Here is a 27,325-nt window from a genome sequence, read left to right as displayed (position 1 = left end):
CCTCACCTGGCGACTGCGCGTCGACGCGGCCCCTCTCTCTCTCTCGTTGGCTGGAGTCCCCCTTGGCTCGCTCGGCGTCTTACGGCGACCGAGGAGGGGGGAGAGAGAGAGAGAGAGAGAGAGAAGGAAATGCTTATTGCGGGCCGTGCGGTCCGGAAGGTGTTCTTGTCGAGCAAACAGCAAAAACGAATTAATATCACGCGGAATTTCATGCGGCGTTAATGACGGAGTTATGCCGGTGCGCGGTGAAGATATCGGAGCACACGCGGAAGAGCGAGAGAGAGAGAGAGAGAGAGAGGAGTGGAGGAAGAGAGGGAGAGGAAACACTTGTTGCGCCAGCCATAGGAACGGTTCTCTTTTTCTTTCGCTCCTTCTCGCGAGGCGAATAACGAAACAAATAAATGTCTGGCGGAATTCCGATCCGCGTGGGTTAACGACGGGTTAGACAGGTGCGCGGATCGACGTCGAACTAAACGAAAGAAAAAAGAAAAAAAAAGAGAGAACGAAGGGAATATCCGTTGCGTACCTCGCGGAGAAGAATCAACCGCGTCTCCCCCGAAACGGCGAAAAACGTTCGGCAGAATTTTGCGCGTCAATCTGGGAGGGGGGGGGAGGGGAGGGGACGAGGACTGGCGCGAGCGCGGTGAAGATAACGAGTATTCGGAGATCGGATTTACCCGTAGATAAGAGAGAAACTCGGAGCGCGCGAGGGAGAGGGCAGAGAGAGACGAGGCTATACCCGCGTATATCCGCCATATTGACCTGAGCACCGTTCGTTCTCGCTCGCGGTTATTTACTCCTTCCGGCGCGAACTTCCGAAATATCGCGTCGCGCTGGTATAGGTGTCGCTCGAAAAAGTGTGCGGCTGTATTTGAAATCGGGCCACCTGAGGAAGATCCGCGGGGAGGGGGAGAAGAGGGGGGAAGAGGACAGCGTCGAGTATGTATTATGTTGTACCTCTGCCTGTTCGTCTGCTGAACGAAAGAGGAGGGGGACGGAGGCGACAGAGACGGGGAGGGGAAGGGAAGGGGAAACCGAGTGAAAGAGAGAGAGATGGCGAAGGGAAGAAATGGAGGATACCTCTCGCGCGATGTATACGCGTTCGGGAACGAGGTGGAAGAGACGCGCGGGTGACGGGGAAAGGCCGCGGAGAAAAATCGCGGCGACGCGGAGGGAAAGGTGCGCAAAAGCTCGATGCGGCGCGCGCGCGCCAGGTGCGCGGACGCCCCCTTCCCCTGCTCGTCGAGCGTCGCCCCCGGTCTCCCCGCGCTCTCCCCGACCGCATCTATACCGATCTACCTGAATACGGCGCGGCGTTTCGCCTCTCCGCGCCGCGTTAACGCTCATGGCGGATCCATGTGGCACGCACGTGGAACGTTGAGACGCGCCGTTTACTTCCCTCGACGTCCATATCCGCGTTGTCCGCCGATACTCCCTTTTACTCCGGATTTTTGTGCGACGTGAAACGTGGACCGCGGCGAGAAGGGCGCAGAGTCGCGGAGCGCGCTCTCGCTCGCGGGCTGTCGAGCGGGAAAATGGCGCGAGTGCGCGCGCGCGATTATTCCGGGTGACCGCAGGACAGGAACGTATACCGATGTATATGGGAGTCCTGGATCTAGACTTATGTATAGATAGACTGCGTATTCGTGTGCAACGGCTGACGACATGTCGAAAGACAGATACGCGTGGTCGGACGCTCTCTCTCTCTTTCTCTCTTTCTGTCTCACACACACACACACACACACTCTCGAGTAGGGAAGAAAAGAAAGAGAGAGAGAGAGAGAAAGAGAAAGAGAGGGAAGACAATGCGCATCTCTTTCTAGGAACAAGGACTGACTGCTCTTCCACTTTCCTTCTCTTCTCGGCAACTGTACAATTAGATAAAGCGCATCTGATTCATTAGTGTCCTCTTTTTTCTAAGAATCTTTATATATCTCCAACTTGAGCGCATAATCGATCTATCTACGTCTGTCAAGAGACACGGTGGTGTCTCGCGTCAAATGTATACCTACGCGCAGCAAGACACAAATCGTCCGTCTGTTCTTTTTCGAGGAACTTCCTGAACTGATGCGCGCGCACACACTATTGCAATAAGTTAGAGTGAGGCAAGTATATTTTTAATTCGCTCTAACTTATCGCGCCAATGTGCGTCAGCTCGGGAAATGCCGAAAAAAGATGGAAATTCTTATTAAAAAGATTATCGATCGTTGCGTATATACGGGGCACAATACGAACGCGTTAATATTTCATTATCGAGTACTTATATATAAGTTTCGATTTGACCTTTTTTTTTTCTTTCTGTGTAGTCTTGGAGAGTTTGGATACCCCGCACGATCGCGACCGCGGCCTTGACGTCGATCGAGGCTCGTACGCGAAGCGTTTCGTTCTCGTCGGGATATTTATTCCGGCACGCTCGCTCCGATGCGAGGCATTGAGGTGTCAATAATGACGTTACGGAGATACTTGGCGACGCGGAATCCAATTATTGGAGGGACGAGAGCCACGCGCAGACGTTTCAAAATTTCGAGAAAAATACTCCCTTTCAGAAAATTCGCCGGAGCGAAGCTCGAAATGTATTTTTTTTTTATTCGTTATTCTGATTATCAGCCGACTCGCGCGAGTGTCTCGTGTCTTTTTCCCACCTCTTTCCACTTTTCTTATTCTTATGATAAAATATATTCTGTGCGGCTATAAAGCGCCGCGAAGCGCAGCAATTTCATATTCCTTCGGCGCTCGCGCCATTTCGTAACGAGCCCTGCGATTTATGCCGCGACGTCGTCGAATTTATATGCGACTTCCTGCCGCGTAATACAAAGTGTATTACGGACAGTGAGAGAAAGAGAGAGAGACCCCCCCCCCCCGACCTTAATTTCAATGACGAATACCATCGGTAACGTTGCAATCGCGTTGCAAAAACGGAAATCGCCGCCGGAAATCTCGAGTCTTATTCGATCGCGCGCGCGCGCCTGATGCTCTTTCCGTCGCGGTTGAATCGCGGCCTCGAAAGAAATCGCGCGGAAGCGCCGAAAATGGCCGAGGAAAGCGACGCGAGGTTTCGAGTCAGCCGACATCAATTAATTGGGCTCCCACGTTCGTCCGTTTGTGTCCTGCAGTTTGTCGTCAATTTAAAAAAATTTGTTTGACGCCTACCGGTTGGATCGACCTCTCGCTTGTCTACGATTGATCGTCGACTTTTAGGCATCACGATAAAGGCCCTCGCGCAATCAAAAATGTAAGGAACGGACATTAGTGATCAAGGATTCAGGAATAAAGCTGGATGCGCGCGATGAAAAACACGGGCAACTGATTTCACGTATCATTGGCCACGTTCGGCAGAACGTTTATTTTATAACTGTTGAAAGTTTTCTGAGCCTAGATTATTGGATTATTTCTCTAGATCTAAAAGAATATATAATTCAATCTGAGCTTCAGAAAATGTCCAACAGTTGCAAAATAAACGTTCTTGCTGATGAACGCGGCCAATGCTACACCGGGTTTCATTCCTATAATGTCGCCAATATCTGTTCCTTATATTTTTAATTGTGCGCGTGGGCCTTAACGCTCTCATCTTCGGCGGAACGACGGGACGAGGCACAAATTTCATCGGAAACACCGCAACGTCCGATTCCGCCGAGTCATAACGCCGCGACCACTCGACGCCGTTTCCTGCGCGTTTCTCAATCCCCCAGGCGAGTGCGTACGTCACGGACGGCTGCAATAAATTTGCACTTTTTATATCCATATAGTATATCGACACGCGCGCAGTCGACGATGACCCAGTCAGATTGCACGTATTCATGCATGCATGTTTAATTAAGCGCGCTCGCGTAAAATATTGCCCCGTTCCTATGCAGCAATCGTTAATTGTGTGTGTGCGCGCGCGCATGTCCGGTCAGAGGTTTGAATGTTCGAAACGATCGCACGAGGACAGATATATACGGAATTACGCGACACGGGTCATCCTCGACGCTCTCCCGCGTCTCGTTCGTCCCTTATCTGGATCCGCGCGCGCGCGGATCTAAACGTAAACACACCGGAGCACGCGACATTTCCGCACGCGTCGCGTTGTGTAGAAGAGAGACGCGACGTCTCTCCGTTTCTCTTGATATAATTGTTTCTTTCTTGTTCAATCTACTGTTAGAAAAAAGGCCGGGCGTTCTTTCACTTGCCAAGAAGCGAGAGAGAGAGAGAGAGAGAGAGAGAGAGAGAGAGAGAGAGAGAGAGAGAGAGAGAGAGAGAGAGAGAGAGGAGCATGGGACAGCTGTCGGCGTAGGAATACCTGCCTGGAGGATCGAAGCGCCTCGGTACCTCGGTTCCTAGACCGCGTCGCCGGCATGCGGCACGGGGATTGGTCGATCACCTGTTGCCCGCGGGCCGCGATTGGCCGGCGCCGGCGGCGTTCAAGCGGCCCGCTGAAGAAAGAACGAATGTGCGGGTCGCCGACGAACGCGGGTCCACGGATGAACGAAAGAGGTGTTTTTCAAATTTCACGCGGAACCGTATCGCGGGACCGCGCGAGAGATTTCGTCGGGTTCTCGTAAATTGCGTCCAAAATCGTCGTCGGATTAGATTTGGAAACGATCGAGCTTGAATCATCGTTAGCAAAGAGTCCCCTTTTTAAACAATCGCGAGAGAATGAACTTTAGTCGTTTCTCGTAATTGTACCGAAAACCGGAGGGTCCAAACTCATAAATTCGCAAATCGAACTCGTAAATAATTCCCTCGATTTGCGAATGAATATACCGTTCTGATTTTATGCGCGAGTCGTTCAAGTTCTATTTCGATTTCTGTTACGAAAGATCTTGAGCTATCTTTGAAAATATATATATATATTTCTTTAACGAGAATTGTTGTGTTATTATTCAATAGAGGAAGAGAAGGAAGATGAGCTTCGTGCGATAGTTAAGGAAAAAAAAACCGCGACTTTTTTTCGCGATTATTTACCGACGACCGTGCCACTTGTCGTTGATCTCGGCGGATTCTCTTCATCTGGCATTATCGTAGGCTCGGGACCGCAATCCGGGAAGAACTAAGCCGGGCTTCAATTCAGGGAACCGCTGGCGCAACCGCGTCTTAATCCCGGATAATACGTCCCTGAGAGATAATTAAAGCGGCGTTGAAGTCCAAGCGAGAGCAAAGTCTGCCTGGATTCCAGCATCGAGATCCGGTTTACGCTCTCGGACTCTGTCCCATCGATACTCGTCACCGCTTTGAATATATTATTAATATGAATATTGTTGCGTTATTTTGATTATGACGTACCGCACTATCGTTCAAAATTTATCAGGCATTTCCATTTCTTTTTTTGTCGTCGACAGTTCTTAATTCATCATTGGCGCAGTTTGCTTCACGCGACAGCTCGATCGACGTGGCAAAACTCGAAATTCTTGGCCATCAATACCGAACGGGAACTAGAAACAAACAATTAATTCGATAGAGACATTCGCGTTTTCAGGCCCTCCGCAGCTTTCGAAAGTGTTCACAATTTTCTTTTAAAAATTAGAGAAAAGTAAAGTTTAAATTTTATAATTAACTTATTAAAAAAAAGATGTATGTATAATCGATGCTTGTACTTTTTCGAGCCTTTATTTAATTATTAACGTTCAGCGATAACTATGCGATATTCTTTGTTCGTCATCCTCACTTATCGCGAGCGCGCGTGAACGTGGTCGGAAGGAACGCGAGAGGGACGTTCCGCGTCCAGAAATCACGCGACTTTTATGACATTTCAAGATCCGGACTCTCGAAGTCCGGTCGACTGCTCCAGCATTCAAACTGGAATCTATCAAGAATTATTATCAAGAATCTTTATCGAGAGTCCGTAATCCGAGCTCTCTCGCCCATAATAACGGTTCCACCGGTCTATCGGAGCAGAAGAGACGAATGTCAATTCCGTCCGCATAAAAATTCACGAAAATCTAACGGTCATTTCTCTCTCTCTCTCTCTCTCTCTCTCTCTCTCTCTCTCTCTCTCTCTCTCTCTCTTTCGTTCGTTCGTTTCGATGCCGATTAACTGTAACCAACTGTAACCGTGATTCAATTGTCTCCTCTTGGCTTTCGCAGAACCTGCGGGAAGATTGGCAGAGCGTTAAAGGGACGACGAGGTCGATCCACTTTGGGATCCTCTTACGCGCGGCGTAGAGGATAAGAAGACGGAGAGCGGATTCCCCGCGTTGCGGGGAACTTTCTCTCGGACGGACGTTCAACGCTGGTGGATGTATACGTGGCTCTTGTGTCTGGCCACGTAACTTTCGAAACGACAGGACAGGTCTCTCGTGGATTGCCCGTGCATTCCTTCCTTGCGCCGCGACTTCGAGGACTTCGCGTATAGATAATCTGCAAAAGTATATGCGCGACCCGTTAAAGTTATGAGAAAGTTGCGTAGAAACGATATTTCGTAAGAATACACTCAGCATTTATATATACCTTTAAAGTCTGTGAAAACGTTTAAATTATTTATCATTTAACAAGGCGTTCGCGCTATGCCAGGATAACAAGCATTAAAGCCAGAATACAGTTTGAAATTCATGTAATATTTATATTGACAAGTAACGAGGAAAAATGTTTTGCATGAGTTAACGCTATGTAACGTTTAATTAATAATTTGACACAAATTGTAAATCGTACGTTTCGGCTCTACTTTGAGCCGCATCTTCAGCAACGGTGATAAATGAATTAAATAATCTCAAGCTTTCCGACAAGCGTAAAATGAGTATTTAAAAATTGAATGTAATTTTTTCAAGTGAAAATGTCAGAAAAATTCTGCTAATATTCCTAGTCTGTAAAATATTGGGACTAGAAATCAAAATTAGAAGTAAACTTACATAGAGAAGTGAAATCCATTCATCAAACCAAGTCCAGAGAGAGAGAGAGAGAGAGAGAGAGAAAGAGAGACGTGAGACTGACAAACTCAATATTTATATGTTTACTTCTTCCTTTCGTGTCAATCGATTTCAGACGTCCTCCTTGCGCCGTTCATTATGAATCGCGAAACAACTCTGCCATTTTCCCCCGCAGCTGCGTCGCGATAGAGAATCTTTGCCTTTACCACCTTGAACAAGCTGTTATCATGTTTGTGTTATTAAATCTACCATTAAGCCAGGCTTAGCGATTAGCATCGCTATGTGAATGAAAGTTACAGAAAATAACGCGCGTACTCGCGCGTTAACGAATCGAATCGAATCGGTTTCGAGCATATTGATCAGCTTTGATGGGCGAACGACTCGGTTTCCGGCTTTCCGCAAGGACGTATACTTCTCATAACAGGGAGAGAGAGTATCGAGGCTTTCGCGAGGAGGCCGAGAGGATTCCGTCCCAAGGAAGCCGGGCCTCTTCCCGCGAAGCGCGGCGGCGCGGGAGCCACGTGAAGACGAGGAAGGGAGAGGAGGCGAGCGAGAGCATTGTGGTCGCTGACCCGGCCGGAACGTTGACTCCGTGTAGTCAGTCCTCCCTCCCTCCTCTTTACATTTTCCCCGAGTCTTGCCGTGTAGCCGTACCTTCGATTACGCGGAGTTACCTTACCTTACCTTCCCGCTCGTCACGTCTCGCGTCGCCCGACGATCTCGCGTATCTCACCGCGTTCCCGAGGAATCTCCGGTTCTCTCCGATCCTCTCGTCCCGCGACGCTTCCTCTACACCTTTTTCCTCCACGACTTTTCCAATGGGTATACCTTACTTTCCGTTTTACCTCCTCCGCCGATCGCCGTTAGTCGAGGCGCCCATTCATTTTTCCCTCCGCGTCCGTATTTCCATCAGTTTCTCGGGGAGAAAGAGTGGTTTCCGCCGAGACGGAAAATGGGAAATGACACTGGCATTACGATATCCCAACGATGTTACGTCAACAATTTCGATTTGAATAAAGCGTCCTTGACATTTGTGTAACATTGTATATTTGTCTTTCTTTTTTTCACAAATATATGCAGGGTGCTTTAGAAAGATAATAAAATTTATATGGAAATAACTTTTTTTTTAGAGACACGGAACCGATAATACAAGGTATCAAATGTAAAAAATGTATTTTATCTTCAAAGAACTTGTTCGCCACTTGTTCGCCGTTATTTTAACGTGCGAGATCTCCGACAGAAAATTGCAACTCTGATTGCAACAATAAGTACCCAGAGAAATGTGCCTCAGTATTGACAATGAAACACATGGAGATTCTTCGAAGACGATTCATAACAATTAAAATACATTTGTTACTATATCTTGTGTATTATCAGTTCTGTTCCTCTAAAAGAGTTACTTCTATATAATAAGTGTTAACATTTCTTAAAGCAACCTATATTACAATATATAACGTTATAACGGATATATTAACACATATACATGTAACATAATTTAACGGTAAGGCTATATATGTATAAACATATCCGATGTAACGAGACCTGTAATTTCATTCAGTTACCTCTCGTAAAGCGGCAACGGTAACTTTCCAAGTTTTCGCGATGGATTCCACGCTGGTTTCCCTTCCACTCGCGATTTCTTAAGATCTACGATTAAATTCGAGAGAAACGTGTGCGACGCGCAGCATCGGCGATAATTGCCGTTTCGGAGCGATCTGTAGGACGACACGCGAGTACCGTTAGCGAATCGTTATATCGTTCCCGCATCGGAGAGTCTGGGATTCGAGTCCTACTTAGTAACGGTACCCATTTGTTCCAAGCGGGAGGGCTCGCCTCCTCTTCCCGCCTCTGTGCCCCTTCCCGCAGCTCCGCGAATCGTTTTTTTTTAGCGGTGGAAGATCCTCTCGGTTTACGACTGCCTCGCGATAATCGCTCTAAGCGTTATTGATGGCCGGACGAGCAGGAGGTGCTGCTTTTTGTCGTCGATAACGAGAACGCCGACATTGACGTCTTCCGTGGCGTTCCTCCGTCCGCGCCACGCGGAAGCTGAAGACGGCTAATTTAAGAAATCGCAGGAAATTATGGCCTAATTTGCCCGGACGGCGGTAAAGGAGGGAATTACGAGACGAAGAAGATCCTCCGTGCAAAATTCACTGCAACGAATAAAATTGATTAATATAGCGAACAGAAATTTGTTGAGAGAAAAAGCGACTTTTTCGACGTTTAATGTACATAAAATACCAAAAATTCCTCTTAGACATCATATACTCTCTATGTATTTCAATTTTTATTATACAAAAGAGAATTGTGTTAATAGTTTGTTAAAGATTATAACTTTAATAAAAACATTTTCATTTACTGTATTGCACGTAATTGACATGTATCGTATAAAATAAATATCATGTCTGTACAATATATTTTTATTATACAGAAGAGAATCGTGTTAATCGTTTGATCCGAATAATCTCGGTTTGCGGTTGCTTCGAATCAAAGATTATTACTTTCATAAAAATATTTTCATTCACTATATTACGCATAATTAACGTGTACCATAAAATAAATATTATATATGCTTGTACAATAATATGCTTTTTCCATAATTCTGTTCTGGAAAGAATGTATGAAATACTTTGGCAATCAACTTATACGTACGTAAAAATTCAGGTATTTCGTTCGCAGTGTTATCAAATACTATCACATAAGTCGGTAACGTGACTTTCTTATTGTTAATATAATTATCGCTGAGCCAGGCAGGCGCGTTTGCGAAAAACTGATCCGCCTCGTCCACGTAGTCTTCGATCTTGTTCAAATTAGGCTCGCACGTTAGAAATCTTACCGTCGCGTTCACGTGCAAATGACTGTACAACGGCGTGCCGTGACACGGGGTCAGGATCAGCGTGTCCGCCGACGTGGCGTTCGCGCGAGTGATCTCGCCTCGCAGGATCTCCGTTATCGTTAACGTGCCGCATTGGTGAAGGGTGGAGAAGAACAAGCCGGGTATGACGTTGCTGAGCACCAGCAGCGCTACGTACCATTTACGCACGCCAGCCGTGACCCTCGAACGATTCAGACGAGTGAAGCTCGTGTGGATTAACAACGGCAAAAGGGGTAGGATAAATCGAAATTCCTTGTGAGACAGTAACGAGTAGACGAACAAAGTCCAGCCGATTACTATCAGCGTGATCGATTCCCGAGGGTAAAGAAGGGGACGCTTAAATATTAGATAACAGGCGAATATGAACGGCAAGATGTGCGGCCCGAGCAACACTGGTAGAGCGGCATAGATGTACCATAACGCGTGCTTGACGCCGTACGTGCTTCCGACGTTCCCGAGCACGTTCACCTGGAAGAACTTCCACGGGGTTATCACGAATGTTCCGTAACAGTAGCTATCTATTAATACAGAAATGGCGGCGCAAGTAAAACATATCAAGATGTATTGACCGATCAATATCCTCCTTCCCGTGCTCGTACAAATATGATACAGGCACAGGGGAAGCCACAGAATCGCAGCGGTGGGTCTCGCCATGCAGAGGAAACCCACGATCCACAGGAACTTTACGCTTCGTACGTGGTTCTCTCTCCACGGGAATATCGACAACGCTATAATAGCGCAAGCAGTCTCCACTGAGTTTATCAGCGTTCGCGTGGCGCAATAGTACCAATACCAATTCAGGCACAAGAAGGTCAGCAACCACTCGCTTCTGGTCCACTTATAAAATCTGTAATCCGAGTAGGCGACGAGGATAGCTTGAAAGACACGGGGCAGCGTCGTCAACAGCAGCGCAGAGTCCAAGGAAAGGATGGCGAGCAGCCGATAGAGAATTGATATGAGAAATGGATACGCGTAGCTGCGAATCATCGTCCTCCACTCCCACGTGAGATATCCGTAACCGAAGGCCAGGCGATGCGCCACTTCTAGCGACTGCCAGTACTCGTCTGGCACGTGGACAGTCTTTATCAGGATCACGTTGATCAACCGCCATAATATCAGGAACGACAGCAATCCGAACCTTCTCGGCAGACGCATCTCGGGCCGGCAGTCTCGAATTCGTGTGTGTCACTTGCACAAGCTTCTCGAGTCTCGCTCCATGTCCACACACAGGGCCAGCTCGATCTGAATAAAGAAACCGAACGCATCTCTGGATAACCTCAAGTCTCTTACAGCTGAACGTGTCAAGAGTTAAATATCCTCGTGAAAAAATACTCCTCGTCGCAGTGCTTTGTTATTTAAAGGGAAAAGAAAATTGTCATACCTGATGGATGTATCGTAGTTCATAAGATCGAGATTATTCAAGGGTTATTGCATTGGCAATTCTTGCAGCTTTGGGATTCGGCTCTGTCTCTGTCACGGTGGAATAATGTGCATATTTCTCGAATACATCATTCGACACTCAACCACACTCAACCATAACCCCATAACATGCCCCGGGAAGCTGCAAATCTCAAATCTTTCTTTTATCGATCGGCGTCCCCCACCAAGCTCAACCAAGCTATCCTTCACACTCTTCGGTCCGAGTCGAACTCGAATCTCGAATCGAGCAATCGATAGCATATACCATAGATCCATAGATGATGTAGAATGTAGAATAAAGAATGGATAAGATCGTGACAAGATCCGACTGAATACCGGCCATTGGTCGGAGCGCGCCGCTTCCTGTCTCGCGCGCGCGCGTCGTGGTCGTGGTCGTGGACAAAGGAAGCGGAGTAGCGGAGTCGCCCGCGCGGCCCGCGCGTCGGATCGCCGCTTCAACGATCCCCCCGCACTCCGCACTTTCCGCGGACGCAGAAGCGAAGCCGCCCGCCGTCCGCCCGTCCGCCATTACGGTGATACTCGAATCGATCAGGCGAGGTCTATGGATAACGATATATGCTCTTCGCGAGCGAACGGTACGAAAGTCGATATCGCATCGTCGCAGGTAAGTCGATATAGCTGATCGCCGGGGCCATCGCTGGCCTTTCGACGCGAGCCGCGAGGGATTGAATTGAACTTCGATAGCCGCGAAATCGGCTGACGGAACGGAAGGCACGCGGGGAGGAATTGGGTATATATCGGAGCGTGCCGTGGCCGCGCGGTAAATTCGTCGCACTCCGGACTCCGGGGCGACGCGCCCCCGGCGGGGCGAACGACGCGGGATGCGTCCTGCCGTAGCCCCGTGGCACGAATCGTCCTGAGATCGGACACGAAGAGTTTGACAAGAGATTATCCTCGAGGGTTGTTAACCGATATACATATATATATATATATATATGTATATATATGCGGACGCCGGGCCGAGCGAACGCAATGGAGAATAACAAACAGGCGCTGCTGAATGGTGCGAAGCCGGGCACGTCGGACGACAGCAAGAACGACATACAAATGGTACTGGCGAAAATGATGGAGGAGAAGCACACGTATACGTATAAGAAACTGGTGGTGCCGCCGTCGATGCGGAGTATTTACTGGAAATTCTTTGGGTTTCCAGCCACCGAGGAGGGCGGCATCCTCACCAAGGTGAAGATCGTCTGCGTACTGTGCAAGACGCAGATCGCCTACAATCGTAACACCAGCAACCTCCGCATGCACCTGCAGAACAAACACGCGCAGGAGCTGATGGATCTGGAGGCGTCGAGCCTGCCGACCACCAGGCAGGTCGTGTCGCAGGACAACAAGGAGCGGAAGATACAGAAAAAGCTGCTGAAAGCGGGCCTGAGCCCTACCAAATACATCTACACCACCAACACGGACGGCACCGTTCAGATAGACGGTGACATACAGTTTGTTACGGATCCTAACATAAGTCTGTCGAACATGGAGGACGACATCGCCATCGGTCAGCCGCTGAGAGTGATGATCAAGGGTGGATCTGGCATTAACGGTAACGGCCAAAACGTCGCGTTCCTCATGTCCGAGGACAACGCGACGAATCAGTCGGTGGACGTGAAAACCGTTTCGGACGCTATAGCGGAATTTATAATAATGGACCTGCAGCTGCCCGAGATTGTGGAGGGACGTGGATTCCAAAGATTGGTGGCGACCCTACGCTCGCCCTGCGAGATTCCCAGCAAGAACAAGCTGGAGGAGGAAATAATACCGAGGATATACGACAATTTTCGGGAATCGGTGGTGAGCTCCCTCTCCTGCGCCGCCTCTCCCGCGACGGAGCTGGCGTTGACGATCGAGGAGTGGCGGTCCAACAACGACGAGAGCTTTGTTACTCTGTCGGTTTATTATCGGAATACCGGTGAGGCTACCTTGGAATGTAAGATCCTGAGTACTCTTCACGCACCGCTGGACTGGGAGGAGAGCCATTGGGGTACCACCGTAGACTCCCTGTTACTCGAATGGGATCTTAAAGTGGAGAGAATAACAGCGGTGGTTGTTAGCACCTCCAGAACAGACTTACTCCAGGCGCTAACTAACCGCGGTTTGACTGTAATTCCATGTTTGCTTCATACTTTGCAAGTGTGCGCGCAGGCTTGTTTCGACAATTCCGAGGTATCCAGCACGTTAGCCAAATGCAGATCGGTCATCGGAGCCATCATAAGCCATCCAGGCGCGCTTGCGACATTAACGATGCAAGAACAATTGTCAGAGGTATCTTTGCGATGCTGTAAATTTAATGTTTGATGTAAAATACTTTGTAGCGATTTGATATCTATATGTACATAAAAATCGGCAAATGGCATTTTATGAGCAAAAGTAATATAGGAAAGATCAAAATATGAATAATAAATCTTTAGATTCGTAAAGATTTATTTTAGCCTTAACTTTCTTCCAATTGTTTTTACGTATAACGAGCGCGTGACTTGTTTATTATTTTCATTTTATAAGTTTTCTAATAGTTACCGTTCCCATTTCTAGTTGGATGAGGGGTCTATATTGCTGGATTATCCGGCTGTATGGATATCGACGTATACGATGCTGGAACAAATGATCGCGCGTCGTAACATGATCACATCTATATTAGAAGGCATGGAAGGGATAGATCAAGAGATGTTTGAAATCTCCAACGAACAGTGGAAAATCATGGAGGACATCGTCAATGTCCTCGAGCCATTCAAAGTTACCATCATGACGTTAAGCGAGGAGAAAATGCCTCTGATATCCCTGCTCAAACCATTGCTCTGGCAACTTGTATCCTCGCATCTTAAAGTGAAAGATACGGACAGTGAGACCGCAAGGACGTTCAAAGAGTCCTTGTCGGATATGTTGTGCGAGCGATACGCGGATTACAACGTCACGCTGCTTCTACAAATTGCCACTACTTTGGATCCTAGGTATTTTGACACAGAAATCTGGATATTTATTTATTTATTTCTGAAACGGGTTACCGTTTACTCTGTACTCCTCTTAACCCCTTCGACTCTTTAATTAATCTCTTATAAAACCGAATCGTGCGTGGGACGAGGGCCGAGGATCGAACCCGGCCGCGCTCACATCGGGAGTAACCCGTTTCGAGAATATATTTCACATCATGTATCTTGATTTTTTATTATGTAGATTTAAAGCAATGCCATATGTCACTGAGGAAGATAAAAGTGTAGTTAGCACACCTATAAAGGAAATGCTGACGAAATTGATTCAGGAAGAATCTGGAGACGTCCCTATAAAGATTGAAGATGAGGCAGTACCAAGTAAAAAATCTAGAGTTTCAGGTAATTTTTTTTTTTTTTTTAATAGAAATAATTGCGTATAATGCATCTCCTATGCGAGCAATGTGAAATGGATACTTTAGACTGATTCTTAATTACAGGTATGGAGTTCCTACTTGGTGGTCTGTGCCCGACGAAGGCTGGTATGCCTGCGGAAGAGAAAGCGGATCTCGAGATTGTGCAATATCAGTCGGAACCCACGGCATCTCTCGATTATTGTCCCTTGCAATGGTGGTCGAAGGTATCTGCGAAATGCCCGAATCTGGCGAAATTAGTGAGCAGATATCATTGTGTGCCCGCCTGCTGCGCACCACCCTCACGCATCCCGCCGGATGTGCAGATTCAATATGATACAAAGCGGGCGACCTTGCCACCTCACCTGATTGACAAGCTAATTTTTTTGCATGGCAATCATACGATGCAGGTGTGAAAGGAGCTTTCTGAAGCTTGCGAGACGTTGCCTGAAAAATACTTCGCTGGTATATAGGATACTTGGGGGGGGGGGACGTCAAGCTTGCAACAGTTTGAGTCCAAAGTGATACGCATGCAAGTAAACTCTGTACAATTATCCTTTTAAATCTTGTATACAACGTGCGTATTGTGTAAGTATCTAAAGCGCAGAAAAGGTCAATTTTGTTTTTACTTGTATCGAATGCGACGTTCCTAAGATTCGATATAAGAATGATCAAGTAAATAAGTGCTAAGTACAATAATGTAATGTAATCGTTTTCGTTAAATGCATAATTTAATTTATAATTAAAAGAATAGAATCTGATATAAGGACGTTTCACGCACAGGCGTAAGAAGAAAGTGTTTTTATATAAAATTATAAGATTTCTTAAAAAAAAAAATATGTAGAATTTATTCCCACTTTGCACAATAAGATAGTATTTAGATCAGGTCTCGAAACTCCGATAAAAATATAATCGCTCTATTTTAGTAAGGCTCGTGTATATTTTAATATGTCAAATTCACGAAACTGAGAAATAAATGTTAGCATCGGATGTTTGGGTGATCAATTCTAAAGTTTTTTGTAGAGGACACACACACACATAGAAGGCTTCATTATATATTACGACTATAGTAAATTATGTTTTATTTTATGTCATAATATAACATTACTATAGACACTGTATGATGGATTTTTTAAATATAAATCTGATAGGATACTTGATAATAAATTTTGACGTATATTATTGTAATAGATACAAAAAATGTGTTATTATCACAATTAATAACACGTACTTAGATGCAAATGCAATTTAATCTAACGTGCATCGTGTAATTTCATTTTATTGTTCAGAATGTATAAACAAACAACGTTTGCTATATTTTCTGTACATTTTAAAAGCAACAAATATTCAATGTAACAAGAATTTTATTCTTGAAAAACAAGCAAAATAATATACAAATTTATAATAAGGTAAATGTACTAATGCCGGGACACTTAAGACCTATGTCTGGACACCTTTATCATCGTCTATCTAGTTTATAAATAAGTATACCGCGAATTAAAATCAAAGATAAAAATATACAAGAAAAATATTTATCTTTGATTCTTTGATTCACGTTATAACTTATTTAAGGACAAATGATAAAAATATCCAGACATAGGTACGTATCCAGGCATTTGTACATTTACCTTATATAAAGTTTATCTATATACTGTCATGATTTATTGTAAAAAAATATACAAAAAAAGCACGAGGATATAATCAAAATAACATAAAGGATAATCTAAGAATATGGAGTAACGATTTATTTTACATTAATATATTGATGCCTGCATTGGCAGTTGTTCGGCAAATCATGTAAAATTGATCTCAAAGAAATATAATATATACGTACATATATAAAGATACTTTGTAATAAAGGTTTTTTTTTACACAATGTATATAAATTGTACACAACGTTTGTATAATACATGAATTTAGAAATTATATTTAGACGTATGAATAATACGCCAACCTCGTTGCTTCATCCACGTAATGTAGTCATATAAATTTGTATAAATGTAAGGATATCGTATAATCCTTTGTGGGTCATTGAATTTTACTTACACATAATCACGAAATACTCAACTGATTCTGCAGCCAAGCAGAACCTTTGTAAAATCTTGGATCAGCGATCCTCAGAGAGGCTCTCTTATAGAAATAATAATACAGCACTGCAACTTTATAAAGATCCAGGATTATCGTGTGTTCGTCAACAAAACGATATTCCAAGTTTTCCGACGTTGTACCTGTTCTATGGGCAGAATAGAGTGTGTGAAATCCTTTCGTCCAATAATGTTCTAACGGCGCTGACCAATGAATAGTGATATGCCACGTATGCAAACTGATAGACAATATCATGTACATAATGCATAATACTAATGTCATGCGGAATCTTGTGTACAGTAGCTGTATCAAACCTGCCTGAAAATTAAACCTACTTTATATATCTTCGTCAAATATTCTTAAAGAATGTAGAACACAACTCGTTAGCCAGTAAGCAGAATCTTAGCGGTACGCCAGCAAAATATTGAAATTGGACCAAATTGCATCCAAATTAAGCTCCCGTTCTATCAACAGAGCCTGCAAACACAATCTAACGGCAGATATATCATTTAAATGATTATGAAACAACTCTGCTTATTGTTAGTTTCCACATTTAATCTATCATCATTATATTCCATTATATTTCTGCTGGTATTTTACACTTGCTAAATCTACTTTTGATTCAGCTGTCTCTGGGTGTATGTCTACCTGGAAGATATAAGTAGAAAAGAAGTTCACTAAGAGCAACGTGAGGGCCACGATGAGACAGAAGTCTTGAATCCTGAAATCGTCGCATCGATTAAACACGACGTTACCTCAATCATCGTGGAAAATTGTCCAATAGTTATTGTATACGTACACGTAGAGTACCAGCAGGTCCGTGGGATGCCGCCTGGCGAAGCTCGCGAATGAGTTTACGCAAACGTCAAAGAGCAAGATAACATACTGCAGGATTGCTACGGCCGTGTACTGCCTTGTATTTAACGAACTCATTTACTTTATATGTACAGGAGATATCGCGAAATAATATAAACACACGCGCCTGCAGTCCGTGGAGCTTGGTCTTGTTGCGTCGCGCATCGAACGGTTGCCATGGCGACGCAGCCTAGCCTAACCCGACCTAACCTCTCTGCCTCTCCGCAAGAACTTTTGGCGCAAACAACGTGACAGCTTGAAGGTTACGTAGAATCGGCGCGACGTCGTCGAGCAACGTATCTCTATTTCGTTTAAATTGCGTCCGTTGATCTCGAGCAGGAAAAAATGAAGTGTATTACTCCCGAAATCTCGTGGCACAATCGCGACCCGGTGCTGAGCGTCGATGTGCAGAGTGGCTCGTACGAAAATTCGAGGGGAGAGACGTTTTGGAGAGTAGCGACTGGAGGAGCGGACTTCCACGTTTTGGTAACATAATTACATTATTTTTTTTTTTTTGAATGAGGCTGAAGAGAACGGTTTTTTACATTCTAGAGTTTTGTTTATGCGTATGTCAATATTATACAATTAATATTATACATGCGTAAGAGAAATATGTACGCAAGGGACAACAATGCAGAAATATATAATTTTTATAAAAGAAACACAATATGCGCTAATAAAAAACTTATTAATATAATATACAATTCTCTTAATGCTGTTAGATGTTTGAGGATTTTTTTCACGTCTTGATCTAATTATAATAACATATTTGAAGATAATTAGCAATCTGAATGATTGTTTAAATGCAGATTTGGCACTTGACGACAACCAAATTCGGCGGAGCCACTGTGAACTTTGCGGCAGACTTGGAGCGTCATCAGAAGGCAGTAAATGTTGTAAGATTCTCTCCGTCGAAAGAAATTCTAGCATCAGGAGATGACGGTTGGTCATTGTTATTATTTTACTGTTTATTGCTCCCGCTTTGTTACGCAAATCCTAAAATTGATCTTAATGCGATGCGCAGAATCAGTTATTATTTTGTGGAAAGTGAAGGAGGGACGAGACTTCTCTCCGCCATCAGGCGATATTGAAAATAAGGAAAAATGGACTTCCTTGAAAATATTGAGGGGTCACCTCGGGGATATTTATGACATTAGCTGGTCGCCGGACTCTAATTTCTTGGTTTCTGGATCTGTTGATAATACCGCTATACTGTGGGACGTCCAGAAAAATCGCAAAACGATATTACTGGACCACAAAAGTTTCGTTCAAGGAGTGTCTTGGGATCCTTGCAATCGATACGTATGCACCATTAGTACAGACAGGTAGGTGATCTGTAATTTATAAATTATACGAACGATAAATGGTCTTTTGAATTTTAATAGTGGATTAAATACGTTATCTTCAGACACTGCCGTTTAATAAGCATTGCTACGAGGAAAGCCGTTCAGCGTGTTTACAAGTCCAAAATTCCGACGCCGTCCGACAGCTCGTTGAAGGGGAAGCTCGTGCGTCTATTTTACGACGACACCTTCAAATCGTACTTCCGTAGACTGACCTTCTCGGTAGACGGATCCCTAATCTTCGTTCCGTCCGGCATAATCGAGCCGCAGGAGAGCTCGGAGACTATATCAAATGCGATAATTGTTTTCTCTAGAGAGGACATAAGAGAGTCAGTATTAAAGCATCTAATAATTTCAAGCTTTTAACTTGAAAAAAAAGCAGTAATAAAATAAAAAAGCGTTCTTTTTCAGACCAATAATGATCTTACCTACCTTAAATGAATGTACTATAGCAGTACGATGTTGTCCTGTGTATTTTGAGTTGCGAGAGGACGGTCCAGCTGCTCTGGTACCGCTGCCTTACAGAATGATATTCGCTGTCGCGACAGAGAGTTCTATATTACTTTACGACACGCAACAGATATCTCCGATTGGCGTGGTATCGCTCATTCATTATGGCCGACTAAATGATCTTTCGTGGTACGTGTCAATATGCTACGCTGCTATTCGAATTATTTCCGAGTCTTAGCGTCTTTTCTCGTTTCTTTCAGGTCTAGCGACGGTCAAATTCTAATCGCGTGTTCCAGCGACGGTTACTGTTCCATAATACACTTTGAGAAAGGTGAATTAGGTAAAATTTATAAAACGAAAGTCTCTGTACAAGGTAGTGCAGTAGTGAACAAAACATCCAAAAGTTCTGTCAAAAAATCTTCGACCAGTATAATCAAAGACAAGAGCAACGTCCCAACATACGATTTGGATGATTGTGCAATGGATATTGAACTTGTAAAAAGCGACACAGTCGAGGCGATGGCAAGTAATCGACCCGAAGAGCTTAATGAGCAGAAGTCGGACAAAGTCGTGGATAATCAAGATGTTAGGTCAGAAAATGATTTGCAGATAGAGAGAAGATACAAGAAGTCAAATGAGGAAGAAACAGAAGATATTAAGCTGGTTTACAATGAGGAAAGTAGCGATACGTCGAAGACTAAAACTAAGAATACACCACCGAAGTCTGACGTTGTTCCTATTATCTGCCACAAAACCCCTAGAAGAGTACAATTAATAACTTTGTCGAGTCCAAAGCGACTCAAGAAACAGTAACTTATAAAAAATAAATACCAAGACTCATTATGTGCTTTTAGCTTTTAACTAATTATTTTTATAATGTATAATATCGGCCGGAGCTTAAAAATGATTGTCTAAGACGAATATTTAAGAAATATAAATTTATAATTATAAGTACTGATGAAGAGAATACGTATATTCCTATACAATCTTTAATCTCGGATGGAGTTTGAAGGCAAGCGTTGCGTCTATAACGGACAGTGCACCTTGTATGCAGATGCGCACCCGCACGCAATTGTCGCGAGTGCTATAGCAGCATAAGCTGATCCGCTTACGAACATCGGTTCATAGACATACCTACCATATATAGCGCTACTGTTAAATGGCGAAGCGCAGTGATCGTGCTATCCGCGAAGTCGGACAGTGATCGAGTCGTGGCACGGTCCGACACGCTGCTTGCTATCGAGTGTAATAATCAAGTGATATTCAGAAAAATGGTGAGTACTTTGTTTCTCCGTCGCGTTTTTTTCTTTCTTGTTAATATTGAATACTTTGTTTTACATTTATCATAAAAGAATGTATATATTTTGTACTTTAATAAAAAGACACGTTTTTAATTTAGTTTCATATAATCGGAATAAAGATTTTAATAAAAGAAATTACTTTCAAAATAATTATTCTTTAAAAGACAAAGAAGCATCTGATGTTAAGATACAACCGTATGAAATCGTACTATTGAGAAAGAGCTTTTTTTTTTACACGCATGTGTGCTTACATAAGAAAAACAATCACGATTGTTTCTTAAAATTATTGCTATCTTGTTTATATATATTATTACTAAAATATATAAAGAGTTATTGGATGAGTCACAGTAGTATCAAAATGATTTTTCTACTGATTTGTTGCACAAGTTACGAATACATTCGTAAACATCCTAATAACGGGAATTGTAACGTCTTTATACAATAACACACACTTACAGTTCCTGGAAAAGCGTATAATATATGCACGCTATACACGTCATACAATACATGAGGTGCACAGCTCAGGAAATACGTGATGCACTTTAAAATGTTCGCTTATAGTTTATGAGGTCAATTAAAAGTTTTCTCGAATTAATTATGAGCGCGAAAAAGACTCGACGAGAAGAATGATTAAAAGATTGATCGAGAAAGATTTCGGTTCGAAAAAGTGCATTTCTGTTTTATTAAATGTAATACCTTATGCGAATGTTAAAAGCAGTATTTGTTTTAATAAGATTTTTTGCTTAACTTTGTTGATCTCTCTTATTATTTATTGCAGTCTAAAGAAAGCTAAATAATGCATACATTTTTTAAAAATGATTAATAGATTTTTGGAATATTGGAGAAAATTTAGATATCAATTTTATCAAGATAGTTTTCGTTTATTTTCCTGTATTTTAAAACGCTACACGCGAAACTTGAATTATAAAGTATCGATTCGCGCCATGAACGCGTGGGGCGATTGACAGCGCAGCTTTAGCTTTATATTAGTAAAATATTGTCCCACTTCTTCGAATTCTGCAATCGCTTCTCTACATCCTTCAATTCTGTTGTTCAACTGCAAAACGGATATTAAAATAACGAGTACAAGATACCCATTCGCTGCTCATTTCAAGTTTTTCTCTAAAAGCTGTACTATTATAGCCACATCTTTTAGGATGTCCAAATGTTTATTGCGCATTAAAATACGCTTGTACGGATTGCCGAATATTTTCTCCGAGAGGGAGAATAATATTCCTAAAACCTAAGTCCGAGCCGTTTCACGAGCGGACGATAAATCTGTGATTTTTCTCTAAAATCCATTTCATCTCTCTTATTTCTCTCTCTCTCTCTCTCTCTCTCTCGATGAATCGTGCAATCGTGTCACACGCGGGCGTGCAGCGTGCAGTTTGATATTCGATTAAGCTGCTATGGTTACAGTGTGTCAACCTGTAAAAAATCGATTTTTGCCGTACCATGCAGATATATAGAGCCAGAGCGTATAATATCATATATTGCGCGCGAGACGACACACTATCCACGTGCGTCCGTAAGTCAGGAAAGTAGGCCGGCTATAGGCATATCAATATAGATGCTCACTTTTAGGATACGGCTGAATTATCCATGGGGGGACACATCAGGTCAAGGTGGCTTTTTTCTCCACCAGACCTTGTTGACAGATACAGCCGCTGCTTTAGTCGACGATGTCTGGGCTGCGGGTAATCACCCCTTGTTAAGCATAGCTCGTTCCTTGCCAATCTCGTTAGGCTTGTTAAGCTCGCTCAAGCCTTACTTAATCTGATGTGTTCAATTAATCAGAAACTTGGGTAATTTGCGACGGGCGTCTTACTGTGAGACGCATGAAAGTGATACAATTATTCGCATAATTATCCTCTTATAAGAAAATTAAGGATTCGTTATTTTAAATTTTTAATTGGCGTAAGAATTAAGACGAATGGATAGAAATAAACACAACTGAACACAGAATCGATTCGAAAGGTCAATCTAAATAAAAGTTTATTTCCAAGGAATCTCTATCACTTTGTAGAACGAATTCTCTTCCTCTTATAAACTCCCTATAAATTATCTCTGTTTTCTTCAGAATAGCTACTGAAATTTGTTGTATCTGTAAAAAAGAAATTTTTTTAAGAGTGATCGAACTTATATTAATTATAAATGGGGGATTTAATTACTTTGAGCGAGTGTTTGATGCAAGGAGGCAGTTAATAAAATCGGGTGAACTGAACATCTTTGCGTCTTAATATTGTTGCACGCGATGTAATTTTTTTGTGAGCACGTGCATTGGTGCGATTATCCCGCATTCATCTAGTTAACGCAGAAACGAAATATTTTTAAGGATGGCAAAAAAGGTAACCAATATAACAAAATACAAAGCACTGATATTTAATGATATTTAACATATTCAACATTTTCAACATTTAACGATATGCATTATATTGCCATTATGGCAAGCCATAAACGGTAAAGACTGTCGTGAATTTTTTAACGATGCTCAAGGTAGTATAATCGTAATGTAGTGTGATGTAGCGAGCAATTTACGTCACGCAATAGAATAGCTCGTTAAGTATACTTGCACGCGCGTTATAAATATCGATGTTTCGAAATTTATTTGCGGTAAATAATTAGAAGCAAAATCTAATTACGCTAAGCTATAGTCTCTTGGTTACCCGGATAATTATTTCTATTGTTTCTTTGTATATCGCTTTTTTCTTAAATTACCTAAAGAAAAAAGCGAAAGAATTTATTTCAGCCAAATGACAAAAGATCAAAGATGAAAGAGAGAAGATTATGTTTCCAAGTAATTTCTTTTGGACTCCGATCGAATTACACGTCTTATTGTGTACGTACATTTGTGAGAGATACAGGGGGAAATATTTACTCGTTTGTTCGCAGCGGGAATGCATATCCATTCACATAGGGCAAGCGGGCGTGCAAATGGGAAATGCCTGTTGGGAGCTCTATTGTCTGGAGCACGGTATACACCCGGACGGGCAGATGCCGAGCAACGCTACCCCGGGCTCCGGGGATGATTCCTTTAACTCGTTCTTCTCCGAGACAGGTTCGGGAAAATATGTCCCGCGAGCGATTATGGTCGATCTCGAGCCAACGGTGATAGGCAAGTGCCCTAGAATAACTATCGATTTTTTCGAGCATTATAATAGGAATATAGAATAAAAACCTCATTGATTAATTATAGAGAGATTATCGAATGTTGTGAGATAATTTTTATAACTTTAGACTGTTGAGCTGGTTTTTTTAAATTTAATTATTAATTTCCTTAAAGGATTCTGGTCTCGATCGTATATTCTTTGTACAGTTTTTTTTTAAACGCGCGCATTGTATATTAAAAATTGATGGAATTAAGATGATATAATGAGTTATATATTTTTAATATCTTAGACGAGGTACGCACGGGCACTTACAGGCAATTGTTCCATCCGGAACAAATGATCACCGGGAAGGAGGATGCGGCTAATAATTACGCCAGGGGTCATTATACAATAGGTTTCTTAATTTTCCATCACATTATATATCTGTAATAAGGCGAAGCTCAATTATAATGTATTGTAAAAAAAAAAGTATATATATACAAAGGAAGTATTGCGCTTTGAAGAATTGAAGATTGCGCTCGATTCTTTTAGAGAATTCTATCATTAAATTGATTAATTATTAATATATTGAATTTTTTATAGCAGAGTTCACGAATGACAGTCCTACGTTATTAACCATCTTGCGATTTTTCAGGAAAAGAGATCATAGATCTCACTTTGGACAGAATACACAGACTGACGGAGCAGTGCCAAGGGTTGCAAGGCTTCATAATCTTCCATTCGTTCGGCGGTGGCACGGGGTCCGGATTCTCGAGTCTGCTTATGGAACAATTATCCGCCGATTACCCGAAGAGAAGTAAACTGACCTTTAGCATTTATCCGGCGCCACAGGTAATATTTATTCTCGTTATCTCCGCCAGAATATCTCAAATTTTCGTGCTCGAGAATTCTGATTTCTTTGGGAGAAAAATTCAAGTGATATAATCGTATCACGTATATATTATATACAATATATATCCGTATATACATATACATTTCTCTATTTACAATCAGGCTCATGTAATAGATTTCTAGTTTTCCAAAGAACTTCGAAATGATTGATTTGTTTAAGTATCTAATTGTCCCGTTCGTTACTAAAGCATTTACATTTTTTATAGGTATCGACTGCGGTAGTGGAGCCTTACAACGCAATTCTGTACACTCATACAACGTTAGAGCATACCGAGGTGGCTTTCATTGTAGATAATCAGGTCCGTAACTTCGTCGTAAACGTCGATCGAAAATTGGCATATTAAATTTCACATTTGTAAAACTTACGCATCGCCCGAATCTCATAAACGCTTTTATCACCCAGTTATCGACAAATCGATTGGCGAAATAACGGCAATTTCTCTTAGAAATGGATTTCTAAGAGAAAACGCCGTTATTCGGCAGAAAGCTCGCGTGTTTTCTACTCAACATTTCACATGTCTAAAATGAAGTTTATTAAGACAATGTCGTCTATATACTCTTACACGGAGCGGCAATAGCGAAGTCTGTCGCTACAATCGCGCGTTATCCATAGGCCATTTACGAGCTATGCAGAAGAAACCTACATATCGATCGACCGACCTATACGAATCTGAATCGGCTGATTGGACAGATGGTCTCATCCATCACCGCCAGTTTACGATTCGACGGAGCCCTGAATGTCGACCTCACCGAATTCCAGACGAATCTAGTTCCTTATCCACGTATCCACTTTCCGCTCGTAAGCGACGTTTGCTAAAAATATGAATTTAATGTTTATAACGTAGAAATCGAATGGACGATCATTTGATCATTCGATCGACAATAATTGTACCTTAGTTACGTATTGATTACGTATTTATTATCACGCAGGCCACGTATGCTCCCGTTATGTCAGCGGAGAAGGCCGGGCACGAGAGAGTGACCGTCGCGGAGATAACGAACTCCTGTTTCGAACCGACTCATCAAATGGTGAACTGCGATCAGCGCACGGGGAAGTACATGGCGGTATGTTTGCTGTACAGGGGCGACGTGGTGCCCAAGGACGTAAACGCGGCGATCGCGATGATAAAAAAGCAGAAGCACGTGCAATTCGTCGAATGGTGCCCGACGGGATTCAAGGTGCGATTCCGAAACGATCAAAAGAAATTTTTAAAATGAAGAGGAATTAAAAAGTTAAGGTGAATCAAGACCGAATCAGGAAAGAAATAGTTTCCCCACAATTATATAGAATAAACGTTTATGAACTCCTCTTGATTCACCTTGCCGAGATTTTCAATTCGATCGCAATCGAGTAATATCGTTGCAAACGCATTAACAGGTGGGAATAAATTATCAACCACCCACGGTCGTGCCGGGCGGGGATCTCGCGCGAGTGGACAGAGCGGTATGCTGTCTCTCCAACACAACGGCGATCGTGGACGCATGGGCCCGACTCGATCACAAGTTCGATCTCATGTACGCCAAGCGAGCTTTCGTGCATTGGTAAGAAGTCGTGAGTTTAGCGTTATATCGTGCTCGGACCGTTGCCAAGACGAATTGCCAAGGGTGATCTCGACCAAACTTCGATAAACGTAGACGACGATCAACTCATCACGCGATGCCTGCACCATTTAATACAGATAGATTTATTGCCTGACACGTGGGGAAAAAATTGGGTTTATAAGGGCGAGTTGCATAACTGTAAGAAACTTTGCTGGAGTCGATTCTGATTGAATCATCGGACGTATCTTTCTTTGATGTTTTTCTTAACGCATTTCGCACAATTTTTGCGTCCACCTCGAACGTAAGAAGAGTTCGTTTTCAAGACGGCTGTAATGAGAAATGACCGGGATGGCAATTTGCATTCAAATTGCGTAACTTATTCAGACGCGATATATCGAATATACCTTGCAGGTTTGTCGGGGAAGGCATGGAGGAGGGCGAATTCTCGGAAGCCCGGGAGGACCTGGCCGCTTTGGAGCTCGACTATCGCGAGGTGCAGGAAAATGCCGTTATCGACGAGGAGGAGGATGAATATTGAGCTCGCTCGCTATAAAATGATTCAAATGCTATGTGTCGTAATATTCTTTACCGTTATGTTATACGCGGAACCCTTCGATTTACGTTATGATTTGAGTTACCTTATCGCTGTATCGGCGGTCGGCGGTATCTTTACAGACGGATATATATTGCGTCCGTCCGTATAAATAAATTATTTATACATATTCTAGACGATCGCCTCCATTTTGAAACTTTTACCTCGCGCCATGGTTCGTGAAAATTACGGAGCTCCATCGATAATGTATCACGCTGCGCGCAGTTATCGACAGAAAACGCTGCAGAAAACCTCGTGGAAATCTTTCAAGATGGCGCTGCCACAGAAACGCAAAATCACTTGTGTTTATCATGCGTCGGGCATTAGTTTTAATGTAAAATTTTTTATTTATATTTTATTTATTTAAAAATCATTATGTCAGTTTAACATATTTAGTATATTTTGATAATGACAATTCAATATCTATATAAGTCGAAAATATTATATAATTATTGTTAATAAGCAAAAAAATCCGTATGTATGTATATATATAATAATGTATAAATTATGTAATTTTTCAAAATACAATAAATTAATCAAACGTGCGTTAATGATACAAAACACTTGTAAATATCAGTCCACATCTATTTTCATATATTACATTAATAAAAATTGTAAGGCTCGTAATTTCTGAAATTTTAATTTTGAAAAATTTCAATGCA

General features: G+C 42.8%; 5 protein-coding genes across 8 annotated transcripts; 3 read left to right on the top strand and 2 right to left on the bottom strand.

The window, feature by feature from the left end:
• Nucleotides 1–9,095: 9,095 nt before the first annotated feature.
• On the bottom strand, nt 9,096–11,342 carry Pig-b (phosphatidylinositol glycan anchor biosynthesis class B). Its single transcript, XM_077420649.1, has 2 exons — nt 11,099–11,342; nt 9,096–10,959 (listed from the first exon to the last, which is right to left on the bottom strand). Exon 2 carries the CDS (start codon nt 10,870–10,872, stop codon nt 9,406–9,408), a length of 1,467 nt encoding a protein of 488 aa, XP_077276775.1. The 5' UTR covers nt 10,873–10,959; nt 11,099–11,342; the 3' UTR covers nt 9,096–9,405.
• Nucleotides 11,343–11,562: 220 nt separating this feature from the next.
• Nucleotides 11,563–14,974, top strand: LOC143905304 (E3 SUMO-protein ligase ZBED1). 2 transcript variants are annotated; one of them, XM_077420641.1, is made up of 5 exons: nt 11,566–12,207; nt 12,311–13,422; nt 13,690–14,105; nt 14,329–14,483; nt 14,582–14,974. In XM_077420641.1, exons 2-5 carry the CDS (start codon nt 12,406–12,408, stop codon nt 14,908–14,910), a joined length of 1,917 nt encoding a protein of 638 aa, XP_077276767.1. In that variant the 5' UTR covers nt 11,566–12,207; nt 12,311–12,405; the 3' UTR covers nt 14,911–14,974. The 2 variants fall into 2 exon arrangements, with proteins under 2 accessions (XP_077276766.1, XP_077276767.1); XM_077420640.1 differs by having other exon boundaries at nt 11,563–13,422.
• A 1,244-nt stretch (nt 14,975–16,218) lies between these two features.
• Nucleotides 16,219–17,535, bottom strand: LOC143905315 (transmembrane protein 138). Of its 2 annotated transcripts, XM_077420664.1 has the most exons (4): nt 17,379–17,535; nt 17,228–17,300; nt 16,723–16,897; nt 16,219–16,653 (listed from the first exon to the last, which is right to left on the bottom strand). In XM_077420664.1, the coding sequence occupies exons 1-4, from the start codon at nt 17,510–17,512 to the stop codon at nt 16,547–16,549; spliced, it is 489 nt and encodes a 162-aa protein (XP_077276790.1). In that variant the 5' UTR covers nt 17,513–17,535; the 3' UTR covers nt 16,219–16,546. The 2 variants fall into 2 exon arrangements, with proteins under 2 accessions (XP_077276790.1, XP_077276789.1); XM_077420663.1 differs by having other exon boundaries at nt 16,219–16,897.
• A 224-nt stretch (nt 17,536–17,759) lies between these two features.
• On the top strand, nt 17,760–20,040 carry Caf1-105 (chromatin assembly factor 1, p105 subunit). Its single transcript, XM_077420646.1, has 6 exons — nt 17,760–17,920; nt 18,244–18,376; nt 18,459–18,759; nt 18,843–19,106; nt 19,189–19,416; nt 19,488–20,040. The coding sequence occupies exons 1-6, from the start codon at nt 17,780–17,782 to the stop codon at nt 20,038–20,040; spliced, it is 1,620 nt and encodes a 539-aa protein (XP_077276772.1). The 5' UTR covers nt 17,760–17,779.
• Nucleotides 20,041–20,365: 325 nt separating this feature from the next.
• On the top strand, nt 20,366–26,800 carry LOC143905310 (tubulin alpha-2/alpha-4 chain). 2 transcript variants are annotated; one of them, XM_077420651.1, is made up of 9 exons: nt 20,366–20,501; nt 23,421–23,643; nt 23,928–24,032; nt 24,273–24,469; nt 24,736–24,828; nt 25,143–25,328; nt 25,460–25,708; nt 25,908–26,071; nt 26,483–26,800. In XM_077420651.1, the coding sequence occupies exons 1-9, from the start codon at nt 20,499–20,501 to the stop codon at nt 26,607–26,609; spliced, it is 1,347 nt and encodes a 448-aa protein (XP_077276777.1). In that variant the 5' UTR covers nt 20,366–20,498; the 3' UTR covers nt 26,610–26,800. The 2 variants fall into 2 exon arrangements, with proteins under 2 accessions (XP_077276777.1, XP_077276776.1); XM_077420650.1 differs by lacking the exon at nt 20,366–20,501 and adding an exon at nt 21,900–22,876.
• The last annotated feature ends 525 nt before the right edge of the window (nt 26,801–27,325 follow it).

This window comes from Temnothorax americanus, unplaced genomic scaffold (assembly GCF_048541705.1).
Source record: "Temnothorax americanus isolate GAGA-0224 unplaced genomic scaffold, ASM4854170v1 Scaffold6, whole genome shotgun sequence".
Classification (NCBI taxonomy): Eukaryota; Metazoa; Arthropoda; class Insecta; order Hymenoptera; family Formicidae; genus Temnothorax; species Temnothorax americanus.
This window is presented reverse-complemented; position numbering and strand designations above follow the sequence as displayed.

Excerpts from the sequence above, each read along its gene's own strand:
- Pig-b (XM_077420649.1), bottom strand. The coding sequence starts at position 10,872 with ATGCGTCTGCCGAGAAGGTTCGGATTGCTGTCGTTCCTGATATTATGG.
- LOC143905304 (XM_077420640.1), top strand. The coding sequence starts at position 12,103 with ATGCGGACGCCGGGCCGAGCGAACGCAATGGAGAATAACAAACAGGCG. Across the intron at positions 13,423-13,689 it reads TGCAAGAACAATTGTCAGAG|TTGGATGAGGGGTCTATATT; the intron begins GTATCTTTGCGA and ends TCCCATTTCTAG. Across the intron at positions 14,106-14,328 it reads GCCACTACTTTGGATCCTAG|ATTTAAAGCAATGCCATATG; the intron begins GTATTTTGACAC and ends TTTATTATGTAG.
- LOC143905315 (XM_077420663.1), bottom strand. The coding sequence starts at position 17,512 with ATGAGTTCGTTAAATACAAGGCAGTACACGGCCGTAGCAATCCTGCAG. Across the intron at positions 17,301-17,378 it reads GACCTGCTGGTACTCTACGT|GATTCAAGACTTCTGTCTCA; the intron begins GTACGTATACAA and ends CGACGATTTCAG. Across the intron at positions 16,898-17,227 it reads TTTCTACTTATATCTTCCAG|GCAGGTTTGATACAGCTACT; the intron begins GTAGACATACAC and ends TTTAATTTTCAG.
- Caf1-105 (XM_077420646.1), top strand. The coding sequence starts at position 17,780 with ATGAAGTGTATTACTCCCGAAATCTCGTGGCACAATCGCGACCCGGTG. Across the intron at positions 18,377-18,458 it reads TCTAGCATCAGGAGATGACG|AATCAGTTATTATTTTGTGG; the intron begins GTTGGTCATTGT and ends TGCGATGCGCAG. Across the intron at positions 19,107-19,188 it reads TCTAGAGAGGACATAAGAGA|ACCAATAATGATCTTACCTA; the intron begins GTCAGTATTAAA and ends GTTCTTTTTCAG.
- LOC143905310 (XM_077420650.1), top strand. Across the intron at positions 24,829-25,142 it reads CTTTCATTGTAGATAATCAG|GCCATTTACGAGCTATGCAG; the intron begins GTCCGTAACTTC and ends CGTTATCCATAG. Across the intron at positions 26,072-26,482 it reads AAGCGAGCTTTCGTGCATTG|GTTTGTCGGGGAAGGCATGG; the intron begins GTAAGAAGTCGT and ends TATACCTTGCAG.